Source organism: Aythya marila (assembly GCF_965140915.1).
Source record: "Aythya marila genome assembly, chromosome: 4".
Classification (NCBI taxonomy): Eukaryota; Metazoa; Chordata; class Aves; order Anseriformes; family Anatidae; genus Aythya; species Aythya marila.
In genome coordinates, this window is record NC_139045.1 from 63,594,492 (window position 1) to 63,616,831 (window position 22,340).

At 43.0% G+C, this 22,340-nt stretch overlaps 1 protein-coding gene across 2 annotated transcripts; it reads left to right on the forward strand.

The window, feature by feature from the left end:
• Positions 1–451: 451 nt before the first annotated feature.
• On the forward strand, positions 452–22,090 carry NSG1 (neuronal vesicle trafficking associated 1). 2 transcript variants are annotated; one of them, XM_082759626.1, is made up of 5 exons: positions 452–787; positions 1,219–1,369; positions 4,651–4,767; positions 15,420–15,530; positions 20,827–22,090. In XM_082759626.1, exons 2-5 carry the CDS (start codon positions 1,241–1,243, stop codon positions 21,025–21,027), a joined length of 558 nt encoding a protein of 185 aa, XP_082615752.1. In that variant the 5' UTR covers positions 452–787; positions 1,219–1,240; the 3' UTR covers positions 21,028–22,090. The 2 variants fall into 2 exon arrangements, with proteins under 2 accessions (XP_082615752.1, XP_082615753.1); XM_082759627.1 differs by lacking the exon at positions 452–787 and adding an exon at positions 812–1,074.
• The last annotated feature ends 250 nt before the right edge of the window (positions 22,091–22,340 follow it).

Here is a 22,340-nt window from a genome sequence, read left to right on the forward strand (position 1 = left end):
TTACCTTGAAGTGACGCGAGCGTCCATTCCACTATCATTTATTTTTTTTCCCCTCCCTCTTTGCAGAGAGGAAAATCCGATTTTACCAACCCGAAAAGCACCTTTGTCCTTTCCCTGTGTGTACTAGGGGAGAAGAAAGCAAGGAAAAATAAAATAAATATTAAAAAAAAAAAAAAAAAGAAAAAGGGAAAGGAGAGGAAAAAAAGGAGACAGCTTAAGGACAAAGCCAACCGACCTGTGACAGAAAAAAAAAAAAAAAAAAAAAGCGCAGCCGGCAGAAAAGGGGCTGGGCAGCCCCCACCTCAGGGCCCGGAGCCGCTGTGAGGCGCAGGGCGGCGGCGCCCCTCGTCCCCTTCGTCCCTGTCTCCTCCCTCGTCCTCTTCATCCCCATCTCCCCCCTCATCCCCTTCGTCCCCGTCGCCCCCCTCGCCGCCCGCAGCCGCCGCCCCGCGCCGCGCGGCTCCGCCAGGGGAGGAGCGCGGAGGGCGGCGCGTTTCGCTCCCGTCCCGTCCCCCCCGCCGCCTCCTTCTCCTCCTCCTCCTCCTCGTCCTCCACCTGCTGCCGCTGCGCCAGTAGCCGGCTGGGGGGAGCCGCCTCACACCCCGCGGGGCCCCTTTGTGCTGCTCCGGAGCTGCCCCGGCTGCGCCAGGGCCCCGCAGCCTCCCTCTCTCGCTCTCTGCCCGCCGAGGGAGAGCTGCCGCCGAGCCGCCCGCTCCGCCATTGCAGCGCGGGGCCGCGGCGGAACGACGCCTCGCCGCCCGCCGAGGAAGGGCCGGCAGCCGCGGCGGTGAGCGGGGCGGACAGCCCGCACGGCGGCTCTTGGGGGTCCCCCGGCCACGGCCCCGGCCCTGTCCGTCGTGAGGGGAGGCGGGAGGGCAGGGGCAGGGGCCGGGGCCAGCCCCGGAGCCCGCCCGAGCTGAGGGGCGATGCCACACCGGGGCCGGGCGGGCAGCATCGCTGAGGGCAGGCTGACGTGTGGTGGCGTGTGGGTGCCTTTTTTATTAATGTTTCTTAACGTTGCTCGTCGTTTTTACTTCACAAAACGCCTGGTTTGTTCAAGCCGCGGCTCAACCCGTAAATATATAAAAATATTTCTTTTACATTTTACGTTTTTGGGTTCTCCGGGGGGCTGTGGAAGGGTCTGGTGCATCCCGACTTTGTGACAAATCGCTCTGGTTTGCGTTTCTGCGTGTTGTGTGTGTGCGTGTCTGCTTGCAGAAAATCCTGCTTCCCTGGAAGAATGGTGAAACTGGGGAATAATTTCAGCGAGAAGAGCACAAAGCAGCCCCTTCTGGAGGATGGATTTGACACCATCCCCCTGATCACACCCCTGGATGTCAATCAGCTCCAGTTCCCACCTCCTGACAAGGTACAGTAGGCTTTAGTTTCCACCCTGGAGAATCACACCCAAATCTCGGGCAAACAACAAAAGAATAGGTTACGTGTAGCGAGCGGCTTAGAAATGTCAAGAAATACGGGGTGTTTTAGGGAACGTTCCCTCTGGGGAAAAAAAAACTGACAGCGAAGCTAATGAAAATCTAGTAGTGGTGATTTGCATTTATAAAGTAGTGGGAAATGTGAGCAATGAGTGTATTTGGATTTCAGTGCTGCTGGATGAGATGTATAAATAGGAAAATGCAAGCTTCTCTCTGTTGTATTGCCATATCCCTCCTTACTCCATGTCTTTCTTTTTAATATTTGTGAGGTACTAAACATTCTCTGTGAATGAGGTGAATTTTCTTGTTTCAGAAAAAGCCCCCCTAATGGGGGCTAGAGCACTGCTTTGTCTCTCTGCAAGATGTACGTAGGCAGACCGGCCACAGAGAGAACTTCCATATTCCTTTTGTGCCTCAGCAGGAACTTCCTGCCTGCTAGCCGCAGACAACGTGAAGTAATGAAATGAGAACAGGCCACTGAGTTTTTCCTTAGCAACTGATTTGGCCCCATACCTCAAAATAGAGGTGGTTTAGGTGCTCCATGGCTGCAAGAGGACAGTTTGAGGTGCAGCTCACAAGTTGGAAAGGAAGCATATATCCTGCATTCCTTATCACATGGTTTGAATACTAGGGATTTAATTTTAAGGATTTAGGATGATGATGTAGTAGCCCATAAATACATTTTAATAAATGTACTCAAAATAAATGTTTCAGTAAGGGTTACTGTGGGTGAGACATACAGATATTTTTTTCAGGTATTTCAGTATCTTGTTTTTCAGTATCATATTCAGTAGGATATTTAGGTATTTTTCCATGTATGTATCTGGTAAAGAAACTTTGTAGCTTCTGTGGCCTTTGAAAAATACAAAATTTAACTGGAAAATGGTAATATCTTCATGCAGATTTTTATTTTTGGCAATTCCATTTCTAGGTAAACCGGTAGGCATACGTTCCTTATAGCTCAAAAAAAACCCCACATAATCTTATATTGCGGTAAAGCACTTCAGTTTTTTTAATATGTCTTGGTAGAGTATTGCTTGTAGGCAATACAAACAAATTTGTGACCTCAATTTTAATTCCTATCAACATCATTGTGTTGTGTGTGGTGATGACCAGTTGGCAGGCATAAATACAATAAGCCATAACAGCTGTTACAGAGCCTTAGGGCCCATTTTCTGTCCTTGGTTACATGGGTGTAAATCTTGTAACTGAGGACAAAATTGCACCCTAAGGCTTTAAAACAAGTCTTACTGTGTCTGATACGCCTGCCAACTGGTGACTGGATATAACCGATTACTGAGACCAACATCCAGAGGAATTTGTTACATTACTGCACTGTTAAGCAGAAGTCTGTGGTAATAGGTTTAACCTGAGCGGAGCCTCTGTGGCAAACCCAGGAGGTTCTGTGCCAGCCTGGTTGCACCTACTAGAACCGCACAGGACTCCTCTTGCCTTTACAAGGTTTGCCTTGAACAAAACCAAACATGCACCTGGGCTTGGAACTTACATAAAGGAATATTTGATTGACTCTTCTGCGCTTTCCACTGTCTATTTGTATGATAGCTTTCCTTTCCTTTGCAAACACTGAGGGGAAAAAAATAAAGACACGTTTATTCGTCCTACTGGCTTCCTTCTGTGGCTGTGGTTATTCATGTAGATGTCTTCACTGGTTGCTACAGACACAAAGGGAGTAGTAGAGCAACTCATGTGAAAAATGGCAGAAGTATTAAGTCAAGATTGACACATGGATCAAATTCTGAAGTATGAAGATGCTCATATATAATGAACAGGAGTGCATACTTCATGTATCTGTGCTTATTACTCGCGTACAAGACTCCAGCATGGCAGTGAAGCATAACTTCTTCAGCAATAGTGACTGTAGCGACGAGAATTTGATGGTTTTGACAGCTTCTAAATTAAATGGGTGAACTGATTTAAATTCATATTTAGGTATGTTAAACAAAAGAAGACATTATATAACCAAGCAGATAGAACTCTGTGTTCAGTGTCAGCTGAATGTGATTTGAATTGCCTGAGATTATGCAACATAAAGGGGGAAGAAAAGAAGTGTAATGTTAAAAGGACATTTCAAATGGTTTACTTCCATGATGTTGTTGGGCAATTGCAAAGTTACATAGTTACAATTACCTTATTATAGCTGAAAATAGTTTAAGCTATTTCCCTATGTCCCGCACATATCTGTGTACTGCTGTATAAGAATTTAGTAAGCTTTGTGGTACTGAGTCTAGCTACTGTTACTCATTCTAGATGCCATTTCAGGGAAATGAGGAGAGGAGAACCCAAAGCTTTAATTTCAGTACCTGGATACCTGTAAGCGTTACGATCTTAACAGCAGAACGTTGTAGTTGCCACTGATGCCATGGGCTGCTCTAAAGATAGCGTCTGATTCTAAAAATCTGAAAGAGTCTCAATATTTGTTCTTTGGAACAACAGAGATAATTGACCGGATCTTAATAGCACTGTCAGTGTGATAAACTGCACCCTATTTCATGTGTGGTACTTTGAAAAAAAGATCCTGAGAAATTGTAGAAGACAAAAATGAGGCAAATAGGTTAGGTTTGTGAAAATTCTGTACAATTAGAATGCCTAGGAGAGTACTAGAGACATGACTGACGTAATGAATATTTTAGGAATACAGGTAAGATCCTAAATTGTGTAGCTCAGGGCAATAGCTCATAGCAAGGAATAAACTGAAATTAGAGAGCCTTGGGTGTATCAAGAAATCTCATTATCACATAAGGGTTTGTGTGCATCTTGCTGCTAATAACTCAAAAGTTATCTGAGATGTTAAAAATCACAGTGTGAAGAGCTTTTGTCTGGCACATACTGAGTTGCAACTAGATGGGTCATCACCTTTAAACTGAAAATCCTGCCATCAGAGAACATGGCTAAAGAGCATGCCTCTCCTGAAGCAAATGGAGGTGGCTGTTTTCAGACAATACAAAGCGGGGAGTTTCACAATTTGGGTTTGAACTAAGTAGATGCTTAACAACTTAATCTTCCATAGAAGAATTACACAAAATGGGGTGAGAAGAACAACAACAAAAATATTGTGCTAGATGTGCTTGTAAGCATGTAAAAGAGGAGTATTGAGTCAATAAGGTTCCTGTGATGAGCCTTATTCTGGTGATGTGCTAGTAAGGTACTGTCTACATGGCTTTTTGATTTTTGATTTTATTTTTTATTTTCAAAGGTTGTGGTCAAAACGAAAACAGAATATGAACCTGATCGCAAGAAGGGAAAATTCCGTACTCCTAAAATAGCTGAGTTCACAATCAGCATCACTGAAGGGGTTTCAGAAAGATTTAAGGTAAGCAGTGCAATCTGAAGATGGTGGTGACTCAGTTTTGCTCCGAGATATGCTTAAAATCAATCGCTGATTGTAGCTGAGACTGGCTGGCTGTAACAGCGCGACCGTTAGGGGTAGAGCTGGAAATGAGAAAAGGAAATTCAGTGTTAAAATAGTTCAGTATTTAGTGATTAGAAGCAAAAGCAAACCCTGCAGCACTATTGGTCCTAATCCCTCACTAGCAGATGAATTCAGAAGGCAATTTTCTCAGAGGAAGCGTTTCAGAACTTGGCTGGCCAGGGTGTGTGTGGATGCATACAGGTACCTCTCATGGCATGGGCAGTCCCTGTTAGTGTTGAAGGGCAAGAACCAGAAGAGTATATGTTTTCTTTTTGGCTTATGATTTTTCTGTGTAGCCAAACCATTCTCTTAAAAGCACTGTCATAGTCCATTATGTATTTTTTTATAGTTAAATGCATGACTTGGCAGCTTAAGGATGTATACCAGAGCTCTTTGCTTGGTCCAATTGTATCGTACAGCCTGGTGACGACTTACTGGAGGATGGCAGATCAGCAGGAATCTGACTCGCATTTACTCGTTAGTGTCCACACCCTTATTACTCCCCTGAGTACTCCCAGAGGAAAGCAGAGAGCTTAACTGATGCAAGGATTGAATTATCTACCCCCCTTCTCACTGGAGGGCAGGTTTTCTTGTGCTGTACAAGTAAAGCAAAGCAGGAAAGAGTGCTTCAGCTCTTGCTTTCCTATCAGTTCCCTTAAAGAAGAAGACTAGTTTTCTAGCCCTGTTAACCTAGCATCTTACCCAAGGATGCCAAGGCACTTTTAAACAGCAGGCATCCACACTGTTCGGTGCCCAGTTACAAATATGTTTGGAAAGTCTTAAGTTTAGTCTGAGGAACAAAGCAGGGTTTCAGTAAAGGTGTCTATTTCTCTTGCTATTGCATGTATGTGACATCCCTCTGTGTGATGGGAGTTTTAGGGCATACCCAAATATTCCAGTTCTGTAATTAGGAGCGTAAAGCACAGAATTTGAAGAATAAAACAACAGGAACTGTGCCTGACCTGTTGTTCTGAACCTGTCCAGGCCCACACCTTCCTTCAGAGGTATCTACAGCTCTCCCTGGAATCAGAGTGCACAAAACAAACAGGCAAAGTGAAGGTTCAAGGAGGCATTAGGAGCTTTAGGCTACATTTGCAATGGAATTTTGCAGTGTTGCTGGGACAAACCTTTAAGCTCAGGTCACCTGGTAGGGTCTTCAGCCATACAGAGAAGCTGGTAGGTTCCCAGTGAGCTGCGTGAGGGACTTACTGACGGGACAAGAAACCAGTTCTTCTGTTACCTGATTTGGAGCAAGGACATCCCATCCCTCAGGGAAAATGCTACCTTCTGACTGACGTTTCATCTTTCTCCTCCTGACACCATAGTGCTGCTTTTTGAGGGTAATCCCTGTCCTCTCAGGTGAGGGTAATGCATGCCGTGTTGTTGGCTAAAGTGCAGGTGGACAGCTCAGATCAATGACGACACATTTGGCTGTCTTGTGTGTGTCTTATTCGGACTGAAGTCATCTGAAAATGCCCACTACTTTGTAGGCGTAAAGAGGGAGAATTCGTTTAGCTTGAGCACCCTGCTAGGACCTTGGTTCTAAGCAACTGAGCAGAACCACTGCCTGGAGAATTGTGTGCTTAGCCACTAGCTGTAGGGTCTAAGGGATCTCATCTCTGAGCGTTAAATTGTAGATAAGGAAGGGTTTTGAATACCTTAGTTGCATCTAAATGTTTTACACGTCTCTCTGTAGATCTGGGTTCTTTCTGTCTTTTTTTGGGACCGTTGAACAAGAAAGACCTCAGTGAACATCAAATAAATAGCTTGTCATGCTGTTAGGTAGTCTTTTCTAATTTGTATAGCTGAACAGTCAGAAGCCTGAGCTTTTTTATGTTGCATTTTTATATACCTTTGGATGGCGTGCTTAAAGTAAAATGTCTTAGATATTACTTTATGATGATCACTCTGGGATTAATCTCATACTACAGGGTTGCTAGGTTTTGCTGCTAGGTAACTACTGCATCAGAGAGAGATTTCAGGAAGATTTGGTATCTCTTGGGAATTGCAGGATGATTCACACTGTGGCTGTAAGTCAGCTTTTAAAGGAGGGTGTGGGGGTTGATCAATTAGGAAAATTGTGGTTCAGGTAGTCAAAAACAAGAGTTTCATGCAGAACATTCAGAACCTAAAAATGTCCCTTTATCTCTACCTAAAAGTTGAAGAATTGAATTATGCTGCTTGCATCATTTTAAAGAGGACTGACTGGTTCTCCGGCAGGGCTGACTGTCATGTTCACCACTCCCAGTAGTAAATATTTCATGAATAATTGATGAAATTTCATAAATATGGAGATGAAAAGTACTGATTGTGTGAGGTTTTCTCCTGGGTCCTTATTAATTGTGAGCCATCATGTTAACTGCTGCTGTTGATTCTGAGAGAGCAAAAGGATATTTGTTTGAAAATTAAATATTTGCTATAATTATGAAATGCATTATTTAACTGGTGAGGCTCTGACTTTGGCTTCTGTTCATGAAAAGAGCTTCAGATGCTGTTTTAATGACTTTAATACTGTACATCACTGATGCATAAGTTTGCTACAAGACACAGCCCGAATCTTGTGCTAAAAATAAAAGCAGTCAGTCATATTTACTAATATTTCACATGTGTATTCCAAGATGTAGTCCTTAAGTAAGGACAAAGCAGATTGCATTTTTGGGATTCAGCAGTGCAGAACATCGAATGCTGTGCTTCTCGGGAAATTATATATTGTAACAAATGAAGCCACTCCAGCGTGTACATATGTCATGTAGATCATTTGGTGTTTTAGCAGCCGGGTGAATATGCAATTACAAAATGTATTTTCTGCATTCAATCCACATTACCGCAGTTATTACAACAGAGCTGAGAATGTTTACAAAGAAAACTGCAAGTATAATTTTCCTGCTTGAAGTCACGTTCTGAATTCAAATCAGGATCTGTCATGAGATTGTGAACCTCCTGATTCTGAGAATGCTGTTGCTGTAATTCAGCTTTATGGCAGTAACCACTCCAAGGAAGATGGGACTTTCACTGGGGAGTGTATTTTTCATTGAGAAATAAAAGTCTCTCTTTTGTTCTTTGAACAGCGTAGAATAATGTGGGGAGCTGTCCCTTCACATCTGGAAAGCCACTTCGAATGAGGCAGATTTTTCTCTCCTCGAGATTGTCTGCTATACAGAACAGAACAACATGGCTGGAAATGTCATTTCAAAGGAGTCTTATGAATCAGCACGTAGGAGGAAGCAGGAGAAAATTGATGGTATCAGTTAGCCAAAGCCAAACCTTTGCCTCCAGTGATGGAGCCGTGTTTTTACAAACTCCACTTGTTTTTTTTTGTTTTTTTTTTTAGTGAGATGTCTGTTCTGGCCCCCGTTGTTGAGAGTTGACAATTGACAGTTGTGCACAAGCACACCAATTTCAAAAATTGTCCAGTCTATCAAAGAATGAGATTTTTTTTCTTTTCTGTCTTTGGGGAAACCTCAATAAATAACATTCAGAAGTATTTTGAAAGCAACCCTTTCTGTTTCCCAATAAATTTCAAGCCCTTAAATAAACCCAAGCTGTGGTTTGCCTTAAGCCATTTGGTTCTGTACAAAGGCAAATCAATTCTTCAGACTTTATCCTTGACATCTGTACATACATCTAACTGCAGAGCCGGAGCCTGGAGCTTTTTTCTGTGGTAAGACCATATGGTGCAAGCCACGTACTATCAAGTAGCAAGCACGAGGTTATGGAAGAGGAATCAAGACTTCTCACAGTTCCACCTGCTTATTTTAAGATAGAAAAAATGTATTAGAAAAAGTATTCCATGATTGATCTGTCTTGAAGGGACATCTTTTAAAACACATTTCTTTCTCAAGACTTTTTTACCTGTTGTTCTTTGTAATACAGATGATGATTCTTACTGAAAAACTGACTGGAGGCATGGAAAATACTTCTTGTTGGTTTCTGTGTCTCTGCTTCCACTTAAAACTCTGCTAAATGCCTGAGATGTCAGCCGATTCTTGTGCGGGATAGCACTTTCCCAAGTAATTCTTGGTCTCTCAGCTAGTGCTGGAAGGATGACAGGTGCTTGCTGCCGTGTGTAGTTCTCTTTTCTTCAGCAGAACTACTTACACGATTAGAGTTGCTCACTGATATAACAGTTTGGCAGGCTCTGAATTTTTCCTTTTATCGCTTTGAGCAAGACAAATAAAGGAGATTCTTCTTCCAGTGTAACTGCTGGTTTAAAACTATTGATGTAAATGCACTCTATAGCAACTGTCTTTATTCCCTTTTTCTTATTTCTGATAATTCCCTGATAGGACATTGACAATCCTTCTGCTAAATTTTGGCTAAAAGGAATTTTTTGTATGGTCAGAGCTGGCAGATCTGAGTAAAGTGGGTAATGCCTAGCAGCAACTCATATCTTGTTAGAAATCCTTTTCTTGGAGCAGAGCCTGGTGGCAGGGACACTGGTGGCAGAAGATGCTTTGGGTCTCCCTAGATGCAACACTTTGTACATCACAGAAAGGGTGTGTGATCTTTTCCAGCCTTTCTCTTGGCTTCACTAATCCCTTCCAGGTTTGTAAGGCAAGGTAATGAGATTCTCACGTCAGGGACACAGGATGTCTTGGACTGTTTCCTCAGCTCTGTCGGTAGCAAACAGATCCGTGGTGCCTGTGTGATGGAAGATGATGGGAACACTGCCATGAGCAGTTGTGTTCAGCCACGGTGCTGCTTAGGCTCAGGAGGCCACTGCCTTGTTAATCTGGTTTTGTCTAACAGTATCTCCCTCAGGTTTCATTAATCAACTCCCTTGCAGGCTTGCTCTGTTGTCTTGTGCTGTTGCTGCTAAGAAGCACTGGGTCTGTAGTTTCTTTGCAGTTTTCCCTTCATGAATCTGGCTGCCTTTCGTGCTGCTATTCCCAGTCATCTCCAGGTAAGCATCCAAGCCAGTTCTCTCTTCCTCTTTGCCCGTTAGAGAAGGAGTCTTTTGACTTCTTTTTTCTGTTCCAGTCTATCCCAAGGCTGTCATCCTCTTTGAGATAGATAGATCCCAGTCATACAGCTAACTGTGACAGGTTATATTAGAAACACCATTCTGCAGTGAGGCACCTGGCTGCCTTTTGTGTCACCAGTCATACTGCAGGTGGATGTATATCCCCATAACAAGTATGGGAAGCCATACCATTTTCTTCAAACGGAATATTCTTTATTCCTTACATACATTGCTTCAAACACATCTTTTCACATAAACTTCGAGGGACAGGCCCAGGTAACAGCAAAGAAAATCATTTTAGAAAACGCAGGAGTGTAAGGGGGAGCGGAGAGCTGGTGTTGGTGTTCTCTGACATGCTGGTAGAGGGCATCGTGTGGCAGGAGATGCAGGGTTTTAGTGGAGAGAGGTGAAATGGAGGTCACGGCCATTTGCAGGGAAGTCAATGTGATGTTTTACGAATTTTCGTCTGTGGTATGTAGCCAGACACAATCTATTGTAATTACAGTCTGCTTACCTAAAATTCTCTTGTAGTTTAAATTGGATAGCAATGATCTTAATTTCCTGTCCTAAATGGTTGTGCAGAGTTGCTGTATTTTATCTTAAGGGGCTCTGTGTTTCACTGGTGAGCAAAACATGAACTGTTTGTAACTCACTTGATATGAAGAGTGCTCTGTAAATGTATGTCTTTGCTCTTTTTGTTTGCTGCTAACACCAAGGATGTACCTAGCACTTTACAGACAAATCAGAAATGAAAGCTGCGTTCCCAAGGGGCTCCAAGTGAAATAGGTAGGGTGTAGATGTAGAATAGAGCTGAGATGTGACCAAGGGCTGGTGACAGAGCAGTGAAAGTCACTGCATGTGCTGTTAGTGCCAATTCCCATAATAACAGGAGTGCTCCTGGATGGGTTTGTGTGCTTTCTGACAGGTGTGTGGTGAAAGGAAAAGTGTGAAGGCAGGCAGTGCACACAAGTGCAGAAAGAATGGATTCATGCAAGAATTTCTGCCAAGAAGGGGATGCATGAAGAGAAGTGTGATGGTTAGGGCATGGGATAAAAAGATGGCACTAAGGCTTTAGTGGGATACAGGCAGAGCAAAAGGAGGTAGAGCTAAGAGGAGCAACACAGAACTGTACGTGCCTTGAAACGTAGCTTGTAATTTGTTCAGGGAGGATGGGAGCCAGGAAAGGGTCTGAGGCAAAGCAGGCACAATTGGTGCAATTGATGCATTTTGCTGTAACATTCTGGCTTGATTATAAAGGGAGCCCAACAAATGCTAGCAAAGGGAGGGAGGAGACTGCAGCAGCCAAGCATAGAAGAAAATACAGCTTGCAGCCTTACGCAGCTGCAGCAGAACAGGATGCACTGACTGGGAAGCTTTAGCAGATCTTGATGGTAGGGCCTTATCACAGGCTGTTTACGTGTTAGCGTAGTTGTCAGATCCTGTGAGTTTCATTTGTTCGGCTAAATGCTCATAGAGTCTGAAGGTAGCGTGTGGTTTTTTGTGGTTTTGTTTGTTTTTTGCTGTGGGTACACTTAGTTCATTCATTAGTCATCTCTCATTTCGATTACTGTAATGGCTTCTGGCTAGACATTGTCCTTCTTCTGCTCTTCACTTGCAATCTATTCAAAAAGCTGCCACATACATAATATCTTGTCAGCTTTTGTGTTCACTTAGTTCTGCTGCCAGTTCCCCTTAAAACTAACCTTAAAGGACACTCCTGGAATGAAAACAAACCCACACTTTGGGTTCCTAGTTCAAAGAAGTTTTTCGTGCTAGCTTCTAGTTATTTCTTAAAAAGTATTTTTAAAGCCTGTCACCTGTGTGGCGCAAGACACTGTGGTGTTCTGCTGGATCTACGTGGTAGTGAATGATCAGAGTAGTTAAAAGGCTTCTGTTGCCACTGTATGAAGCCCTGCACTCAGCCAGCTGGATGCCACAAGAAGAGATGCAAGGATTCCCTGTAGGAAAGAGAGTGGTGCCTGCACACGGATTGCATCCTCTCCTACCTCGACTGGAAGGTGAGGGCGAGTTTGCACATTTTTTGTGGAGGAAGGCAATGAGAAGTCAGCTTTGGCCAGGCCTGTGGTCTGCAGAGCAGCTTGTTGTCCCCTCTCTTTGTGTGCCTAGGGTTTTGCAAGGCAGCTGGAAGGAGAGGGCTCAGAAGGAGAGGCAGGGAGGGAGTTACTGGCAGGACAAAGAGGCTGACTGGCTGAGGGACAGGAGTGAAGCTGGGCATCTAAGGACCATCAGTGGTGGGTTGTGAGAGGGAAGGAATATGGCTGTTAGGAGGAAAAGAAGGATTTTCAGCTTATAAGAAAGAAGCAAATTGGATAACCAGGTGATTGGGATCACCTTGGAATCCAGGGATGGATGTCTTTCCATCTGTCACTTGCATGTGCAGCTGTCTTTTACCTAAATACAAGTGACTTATATCCTGAAGGATGGTTGGAGAGGAGAGCTCCTCTTCTGCTAGGAAGGAGACAAGAGCTTACTTGATTAGGGATTTGCAAATGGAGTGTGATTGCAAATTATTGGAGATAATGAGAGTAAAAAATTTACATGCTAATACCAAAATTAATAACGTTAGGAAGTACAGTATGTGAACGGGAGAGGTTCTGGGAGAGTTATGAAGCAGGAGCCCTGAGAGCTCTTCCCAGGGGCTTGCTGTGTGGCCGTGGAAGAGCTGTGGTGGACGTGATGTGCAGGCAGTGAGCACCCAGCCCTGGGTAGGTCCCTGGAGCAGGCAAAGGCTTGAGCCAGCAGCTTTGGAACTGTCAGAATCCCCCAGCCTGCACAACACTGGGCTTTTGGCCTCCTTCAGAAAACTTACTGACCTTCCCAAACACCTCCAGAGCCTTGGAGATTGTGCGATGATTGTGGAATTATAAATATATTTAGATTGTCCAATATCTGATCTAAACTACAAAACAGCTTGTTAGCTTTGCTGTATGCTCCCGAGGCCTCATCTGTATGCCAGAATGGTTGCGACTGGGGAAAAATGTTAGGATTTTACTCTTCCCTGCTAGTAGGATGGGCAGAGAATGTGGCTAAACATGCTTTGAGATTTCAGAATGCTTTTCAAAGCATTTTGAACTGTTTACTCCTGTCTGAGGAGGAGTTGAGCTGAACCAACCCAGAGCACAGCAATTGTCCTGCTTGCTCTGTCCCATGTCCTAGACCTCTTCTCTTAGAGCAGATGTTCTTGAAGGCTGTGTAGAATATATCCTGAAGGGCACAGAAACCTCTGCAATAATCCCAACTGGATTTTGTTTACTTTCCACACTTTCTAGTATCTCTTTTCCCTCTCTATCTTATTTTCTAAGGGAAAGAGCAGTGACTATCAGAGCAAATTGGACAGAGTTAGAGCCAGTGGATTGTAGGGGTGGGAGGTGAGTGACCCCAAACCTGGGGACTGGGCCATGAGGGTGCTGTAGAGCTGTTTGTTTGCATAAAGATTGCTCCCTCCTTTGTGGTTCCTCATCTCCCCGTGCTGCCCAGCTGGGAAAAAGAAAGCCGTGGTCCCATGGCCCTTTTGTGGAAACTGCGAGCTAAGGGGAGGAAGGTCCGTTTTTCTAGAGCTTGGAGTGCAAGGAGGATTCTTGGGGGAGAACAGAGGATAAGGCTTATTACAGCTGTGGGGAGGGAAAGACTCTGGAAGATGGGATTCAAAGTTTGGGCCAGGCCAGAGGGTGAAGGACCGTGTACATGTTTGTGGGTGGGGTAGCTGGGGATACACAGGAAGGAGCTGCAAAAAACTGGAGAAAACAAAAGGAAAAAGGCCTTACCACACACGAGACAGGCCAAGGTAGGCCACGGCTTTGCTGGGCTGGGAGGTGTGAGGAGGAGAGGTTATGGTGGTGGTTACTGACCTGGGCCACAGAAGATAACCAGGAGGGAAGATGCCCTTTGGGATTCATCAGTGACATCCTGAGACATGGGACACTTGAGCTGAAAGTACGAGATTGGCAAGGCAGAGCTAACCTTTGTGTATGCAAACGAGCAATAAACCTGGGGAAGAGTAATTGGATTTGAAAATTGATGTCAACGTGAGGTTTTCTGAAGGTGATTAAGAATACAATTTTTTTATTTTTTTTTTTCCAACCCAGTGACAGTTCTGGGAAGCTGAAGGTGTTACTCTGAACCAGAAAGGTCCTTTGCTCTGATTTACATTTCTTCTGCTAATTTACCTTTTGATCTGCAGTTCCCCCTGCCCTCTCCTCTGGTCATCTTTTTTTTTTTTTTATATTATTTTTTTTAATTTTCTCTCTATGAAGAATCTTTGGCTTGAGCAGCACACTGTACTCCCCAGCCTTGTTCCAGCCAGGAAATTTAGCACGCGCTGTTGTGTGTCCATCATGAAGTTGGCTTCCTAAGTCCCTAGAAGTTCATCTAAGTCCTTCAGCATCCCAGTCTTCTGCCACACACAGTTTGCAGTGTTGCAAATCCTGTTAGTTCTGGGCTTTATCATAACGGGAGCGTGTGGTTGGTTGGTTTATTTTTCTGAGAGGCAAAGCTACAATTTTTTTTGGTTGCTTTCTGAAGTACCAGATTATTTTTGTTTGTGTGATTGACCCAAATGTCCTTACGTCCTCTTTTTAGGAGGTGTATATAGCTGGTTTGCTTGTCTTTCCTTAACATTTAGATCATACTACATGCTATTTTAATCGATTAATCTTTAACTTTAAAAGTTTATTACTTTCTTAGGCTGCAGGACATGCTGGCTTTGCCCTAACTTTCAAAAAAAAAAAAAAAAAAAAAAAAGCTCAACCACTTACTCTCCTCTTCCTGTAATCTCCAGGAGCTACTCATTTATGTGTCATTAGAAGGTTTAGAATAGTAAAAACCCCATGTCTGGGACATTCCCCCAGAGTTTAATCCTGGGAAAGATTAGCTTCATAGTGACACCAATTTCAGATTTAATTTAAGGCACCTCTTATTTTTGCTCCAACATAGATTTGAGACCAGGGAGGCACTTAGAGAGACAGTGAAAGTCAGTGCCATGCAATGCAGTCTGTGATGTGTAGATTCCTAGGCTCCTCTGTGAGTGCTGTAGAAGCAGAAACATCTACAGCAGGTACAACAAACTCTTCTCCTAACAAGAGGGGGCAGCCATTGCTTTCTCCTTGCCCTGCCAGAGTCACCTTTGTATCATTTGGATGACACCTGCGCTAACTTACTGTCATCTGACTCTATTCTTGGACAGGTACAGGGGAAACCAACATGCTCATCAGCTGACATAAACTAGATTTACACTTACATCATCCAAATCCTGAAAAAGCAGCAGACACGAGCCACCACCTCAATGTGTCCTTCTGGCCTCAAGTGTACGCTGAAGAGAAGCAACCCAAAAAGCCTTGCAGTATAGGCAATGGGGCACTGACCATACCATCGGCTTTTTTCAGGGAGAAGCAGGAGGTAGAAGCACATGTGTGTTATTTCCCAGATTTCCCTCAACAATTAAGTAGCTGTTTTTATTTTCTGATTTTACTGCAAAGTGCATTTGTAGCTAGCTTCTGCTGCCTGCGGTAACGAACAGCGATACAATGAGCAGTGCATTACTAACGTGAGCATGTTTCGGTTTTCTTTCCAGGTAACTGTGCTGGTCCTTTTCGCCCTTGCGTTCTTAACATGTGTTGTATTTCTGGTAGTCTACAAGGTTTACAAGTATGATCATACCTGTCCAGAAGGATTTGTTTTCAAGGTAAGTGCTGTAGACACTACGGAAAAGCGGGAGAGTGTGTGATGTTCCCTGTGCTGTTTTCTGCATAGCCTTGATTAAGTCATCCTGTGTTGTATAGAAACTTGTGGTTATTTTCAGAGGCTAGTGTGCCTTTAGCTATATTTCTTTCTGCTTAATTTGTAATAGAGATTGTGACTACCACACAACTTTCACGTTCTTGTTATTTTTGCTAATGCTCTAAACCTTGAAAATACATCAACAGTGCCAACACCAGTATCCTGCAGACCTCCTTCATCTGCAGCTCTTGGAGCAAAACACTCATTTATTGGGTCATACACCACTTATTGCTGTTGCATGTTCCTCCAAATTCATTTGTCATAAGAAAGAAGAGAATGATAAATCTAAAAACCTGGAGGAAAAAAAAATGGACACTGGAATATATGTCAAAGACAGGCTAAAGTGATGGTCTCATTAAGAGTAGCAGAGTTACCTTAGGGTTATTTTTATAGAAAGAACTTCTTGTTCTCGAACAGTGACCTCCCAGCCCTACTGCCACAGGCCAAAAGTGGTGCCAAAAAAGGAAAAACACATTTATTGGAAAAAATACTTGCGCTAACTGAAAGGGAGGCAGGGGCTCACTTAATTCTTACAAGATGGCAGTGCTGGCTCTTCAGCTCTGACCTGGGCTGGAAGTCAGAAAGGTAGTATTGATTTCTCTCAGCTGTAAATTTAGCAGGGTTGAACGTGGCTGTAATTAGTTAAGAAAAGCAGCAGTGATGATGGCATTCTTCCCTCTAATTTTTTAAGACTATTTAGTCTTAAATAATATAAAGGGGATCTGATGGGATTTTCAAAATGATGTAAGAAAGAATGACTGCCTCGGCGCTCTTGCCAGTCCTGTTCAGGACTTTTGATTCTGTCACTGTAGGCACATAAATATTTTACAAGAATCCAGTCCAAAGGTATAAGCAGTGGTGCTGTAGTAGGTTAACTTAACTCCAACCATTCGTTTTTCCCTCGGTTCAAGGGCAAAAGAGACCATGGTTAGAACAGCTGGCTGTAGCTCAGGAGATACAGCTCTTCCTTCTGCTTGTTTTCTTTTTTGTGTTGTCTCAGACAAGTTCTGAAACCTCTCTATGCCCATGTCTCGAGGGGTGCTAGCCTTTTTTTTCTAAGCTTACTCTTGGCTTTTAGCAATTTGGAACACGGACTGTGTGTTCTTACGGAGCCTACTCTGATGTGATCCTGACTCGATGGGAATGGCCAGTTGTGTGCTCCTGTCACAATTCTAGTAACAGCCTGCTTCTTCTGCGTCCTTTCATACCGTGCCATCCCTTCCTTCGAATTGCAGCATTCTGGCTTCTTACCTGTTCTTTCTAGTGTCAAAGACATGTAAGAGGAGAACAGTTTCTGAGCTTTATTTTGGCTGCACAGTGTGTGAAAAGAATCTGATCAGGTTTCTCTTCTTAGGACCCCGTGTTTGAAACACACGTTAGGCAGAGCATCCTGTGCCTGATGCTTTGCTTTTAGGGAGCAGCACATACACAGGGCTGCGTTGCTATTGCTCTTCCGGTGCTGGGTTTTGTAGAGGCTGTTTCCTAGGTGCTTGATGGCATAATGCCAGGAGGCACAGCATCTTTTATCATCTACTTCTTAAGTTTTCTGTACAGGATAACCGTGGAACCAAATGGCATGAGGCCTGGAACTAGCGATGCAGACAGAAATTTTTACTTGTTGCCTGTGCATCTTTTTGGGGAGAGTCTGTAACATATCATGGCGTAGCTTGGCACAGATGTCCTAAGAGAGATGAAGGAGAAGTCTGTGCCAGTTGTGTTCACCTTGTGACCAGTCTCTCTGTGGACGGGCTTTGTGCTTCAGGTGAACTCAGCAATATTCTCTGACCTGGATGTCACCAGGCTTTTGATGCTGATGTGATTTGCTTGTTAAGGGCAAATGTGTCCTGCCTCAGGAAGCCTGGTGTCATGGGAATCTCTGAGTAAAGCCTGAGCGACTGCAGCCCTGAGTCAAATTCACTTTGATGCTGTCATACACGGAGCAGTTCCAAAGGTTTCGGTGTTTTCAACCTTTTTGCTGTCCTACACATCCAGAGCTTGAAGGTGTAATTAAAAAGCCGCTCGTTTTCCTCTGCATAGCAGTCTTAAACAGCCTGAGCTGCAAATTTGTGCTTGCTGAAGCTGACGCAGGCACAGCCCTGTTGTGCAGATTGCTCCTCTGAAGCTCTCCTTGCTGGCTCATGGTGAGACTCACCACAGCTCGTATCCTGGAGGAATTTCTCCAGGGCTTCAGTGTGCTCCGTACTGCATCTGTTACTCTTCAGCTTCCATTGCCAAGGCACCTGTGTTCTGTCAGACTCATGGACAGTACGAGAAAGTAATTTCCGTGTATTAAAGATAACACCATCATCTATTAAGGCTGGAATTACTGACCCAGCAAAGTTAATAGGACAGAAGATACTATTTTGAAGTGAAGTGTTGGTACCACTGGAGTCCTTGTGTCAGGGGAACAGAAGGAGTCATCTTCATAGAGCCACACACAGGCTGGCAATCAGGATTTGCTCTGGTATCAAAGGCCTTAACCTGTAACTAACTTCTGAAATAAAAGGGATATGAAAGAAATGTGAGACTGACAAGTTATGCTGGAGCATCCTGGTTTCTCCTCGTGCCCTTTCTTACTAGTTCTCTCACTTGGAATCCAATGAAACAAAACAGGTAGAAATGTTCTGCGTAGGCTGAAGGTTACAGCAGGTGGCACAATGCGAACTGGCACCAGTTTCCACAGCTCAGGAGCTCTGGGTGCTGCCCTGCCTGCCTTGATGAGATGCTGAGCAGAGAGGTTATCCATGGGCAGTACACAAGGAACAGCAAGTAAAAAGGGAGTTTTTGCCCGTTTTTTCCAGAAGCCTGAAATCCTGAGCAAAAATTCAGTCAGGATGGAAACTCTGATGGGTATTTCTTTAGGCTCTTCTGTCAGCTGTTGGGCGTTTGTGACTACAAAAAATAACATTACTGAGTCATTTTGGCCTGTTAAAAAGCTAATTGCTCCTTTAAGCAGTAAAAGATTCTGTGGCATTATTTTAGACTGGCAGTAATCTTGGCTTGTCTTCAGCACTAATAATTATATTGCATTTGCTTGAATTTCCTTGGCAGATCTAATTAGATCAATGGATTGTGTTCCTTCCCCCATTTTAAATATTTAGAATTGTGACTACATCCAGTGACTGGGTGAAATAATCACTACAAAGAGGTCTGTGTCTGAGTGCTTCTTAGTCATTTTATCACATCAGAAGTCGTGTCAGTTATCCCAGATGAAGCTTGGATAATGCTTCCAGAAGATGGCACGGCTGATGCAGGTGAACACGCATACCAAGCAGCTCAGTTCCAGAGCTGTCCTCTGTGCTCTTCAAACTTAGGTCCCAGACTTGGAACTGACACTTGGATGAGGCTGGTGATTATGGCAGGGAAACCTCTGTGAGTTAAACAGTGCTGCCTGGCCACAAGTCTCTGTTTAGCTGGGGTTAAGCCCTGTCTGCTTTGTAGTGCTAGTTCCAATAAAGCTTTGGGGCAAGATTTGCCCTGGCTGCTCTGTGAAAAAGAAAACAAACCAAACCTGGCTGGATGTGGTAACTTTGGATGCCGTTGTATCTGGCATGCATCTAAGCTTCCAGCATGCAAGCTGGGTAGAACTGATGAGCTGCTAATTCCCTGGGAGGGCTACTGATCTTGTGATAGCAAGTCTTCCTTCAGCAGTCAAATCTGCCCCAAGATCACATTCACTGGGGCCAAGTAGGTTTAAAGACTACCTGTAGCCTATTGTTTTAGCAGGTCTTGCTTTTTTCTTTCATACATTTTGATGCTTTATTCACCCCAACATTTTTAGGAGGCAGAATTTATTTTAAGCCAAGATGGCTGGATCTTTCCCCCAGCCATTTTGTGCTATATGGTTTAAAACATTTGAAACAGTTGCTAATGATTTACTTTTATGCTGCTTTTTTTTTTTTTTTTTTTTTTTTTTTTCTGACTAGAAGAAAAAGAAGAGGGGTTGACAGGAGTTCAACCCCAAAGTAATTGTGTACATGTGAGATAGCATCTGGTTGTGACAATTTTTTTGTGCTCATAAATTTCTACTATTAAGTTTTCCTTGCCAAGTTCTATGAGAACAGCAGCACTGGTAAAAATTGCTGTCCTGCAGTATTAGAAATTTTAATCTTCATTACTGGGAGAAGGAAGATCAAACAGCTTGTATCGTTTGAAAAGAGAGGACTTTTCCTTAAGCTGATATGAGTGCTGCAGGTACTCACAGATTTTAGAGGGTCAGCTCAGTTGCACAGATGACTGCCCAGGTCTCTGAGGTGTTGTTCAGACTGCTTGGACTGGCAGATGTGGCAAAGGACCTGTGGAGAGACCTGTGCCCTTCTGGAGCAAAACCCAGTGGTCAGCAGGATATGTCCCAGTCATTTTTTTTCCTTCAGTGCAACTTGCTGCTTCATAGGCTTTTACTGCATCATCACAGGAGGGTTGTGAGATGCACTGTACGGGCACATCCACTTGTTTTTTAAGATGACATCCGAGTTTGGATCCTACTTGGTATTTAACTAAGTCAGGTATTTCATTTTCAAAAGCTCTGAGCATCTTGCAGTTTCTGTGTAGTGCTCTTAAACTTTTGGGAAACTAAATAATGCAGTTCCACAGCTAAAGATAGACTTTAAAAGCTTGATGCTGACTGTATCTTTCTGAAAATGAAGAGTGAAGTATTAGAATCACAGAATCATGTGTATATGTACATCTGCACATCAACAGGGCTGCCCACAATGTTTTCCCTCTGTGTATTACTAGGCTGTAAAACTGGTCATGCCTTGGCACCCCTATATTTATAGTAAGCTCTTCCCCACAGATTGAAAACAAATTCTATTAAGGTGCCTGAAACACTGCAATGTGAGAATGCAGGTATCTGTAATTGTAGATTGACCAGGTGGGACTAGGTAGAGAAGAAAAGAGCTGGAACAAGAGACTGAGTACTTTTAAAAATTAATTTGGGGCATGCATGTTTCTTAACTGTTAATTATTCTGGAAAACAGACACAGATTTGCCTGTCTGGCAAATGCAGGTGTAGGCTAAGGATTACAAGGAAGAACATTCTGACTGCAGTAGGATGACACTGTAGTAGTAATTGCTGTGTGTTGCACCTTGACTTGCCCAAAGTAAAAGCTTGCTTAGACTGGAGGGAAAAGAAAATACTTTGATATGTTCAGTGTGTATGAGGTTGTATCTGTAATCTAAGTGATGGATTTTCTTTTCAGAATAATCAGTGCATTCCAGCTGGGTTGGAAAACTACTACTCTGAACAAGACTCCAGTGCTCGAGGGAAATTTTACACAGTCATAAACCACTACAATCTGGCCAAACAAACCATCACGCGCTCAGTGTCCCCATGGATGACAGTACTGTCAGAAGAGAAATTATCTGAACAGGAGACTGAAGCCGCTGAGAAATCAGCTTAGTATGATAAGCTAATTATTAACACTATGTCATTTGAAGGTAACTAAGGGACTTTAAGGAACTTTTCATTAAATATAATTATGGATAATTTAGAGGTTACTCATGTTTATGGTGCAATTGCTTCTGTTTGCTGATACTGCTTTGCAAAAACAAAACAAAACAAAAACTTGCTGCAGAACATTCATGGGCATAAAACAAGATGCATATCAGCATTGCTTTAGAGCTTTGACACCATTTTCAATGTTTAAAAAAAAAAAAACAAACAACTGTTAGATATGTTCTTGCAGTTTATTGGATACTGACAGATTTCTTCACTGGATTTTCAGGGCTTGGACCTTAAATCATGTGTTCTGTTGTCTGAACTGATACTTTATTTATTAATTTTTTATTGTTAGTCATTTTGCAAACTGAAACACCACAGCCATAACTAGAGTGATCTCTTGTTTAGCTGAGAGCTATATTTAGTATTTAGTTTTGGCTCAAGCAAAAGTGATAATCAGCACTGATATCAAGGGCATAATGTAATGACTTGTATGGAGAAAAGAAAAAAAAAACTGTCAGGTAGCATTTTTCTTACATTTTCTTTACTGTTATTTATTTGTAAGTGATAATGAAGTTCTCTGCAACAAGGCATGCTCAATGTTTTATTATTGCTGTCAACAGGATTTAACTGCATTTCCACTGTGGCTTTAGCATCTTGGTAAGGATATGCACTGAAACACAAACTAGATAGGCACTACGGAGAACCACAGACAATTCTAGTGATGGATGGTGAGGATAGTGTAAAAAAGTAAATATATGGTTAAGGATGTTCAAAAGAGAAATGCCATCTTTTGATCATACTTAAGCGGTAGAAAGCCTGTTCACAGTAGATGTAGTCCGCTATGTAATTTGTTGGATACAACGGGGGAGTAATATGTCTAAATTTTCTCTTTTATGACATTAACTTTTTCCCTTTTTATAAATTAGAGCTTTCAGTTTATGTATGGTTTGCAGTTCAATGCTTTTTAAAACAGAAAGCATCACAAGTGAAACAGTAGCATCTTAGATAACACAACTGGCTGTCTGAAAGCTACATGTGAAACTTGAGTGAAGAGTAGAACTGTTTATGTATGGCTTGGGATGGGAAAAGATGTAGAAGATCATAGTATTGTGGATGCACGTTAAAGTTCCATTGTAATTACAAACTTATCTATTCTTTGTGTGAAACCATGTTTTCATTTTTATTATAAATCTTAAGTATATTACAAAAGAAGACATAATTAATTTAACAGACAAGGGTGTGAAGCATCTGGGTAAGCAAGTAACCTTACTT

Bases quoted from the DNA above. Each gene is read 5' to 3' on its own strand.
- NSG1 (XM_082759626.1), top strand. From the start codon at position 1,241: ATGGTGAAACTGGGGAATAATTTCAGCGAGAAGAGCACAAAGCAGCCC. The intron at 1,370-4,650 runs GTACAGTAGGCT...TTATTTTCAAAG, and splicing joins AGTTCCCACCTCCTGACAAG to GTTGTGGTCAAAACGAAAAC. The intron at 15,531-20,826 runs GTAAGTGCTGTA...TTTTCTTTTCAG, and splicing joins CAGAAGGATTTGTTTTCAAG to AATAATCAGTGCATTCCAGC.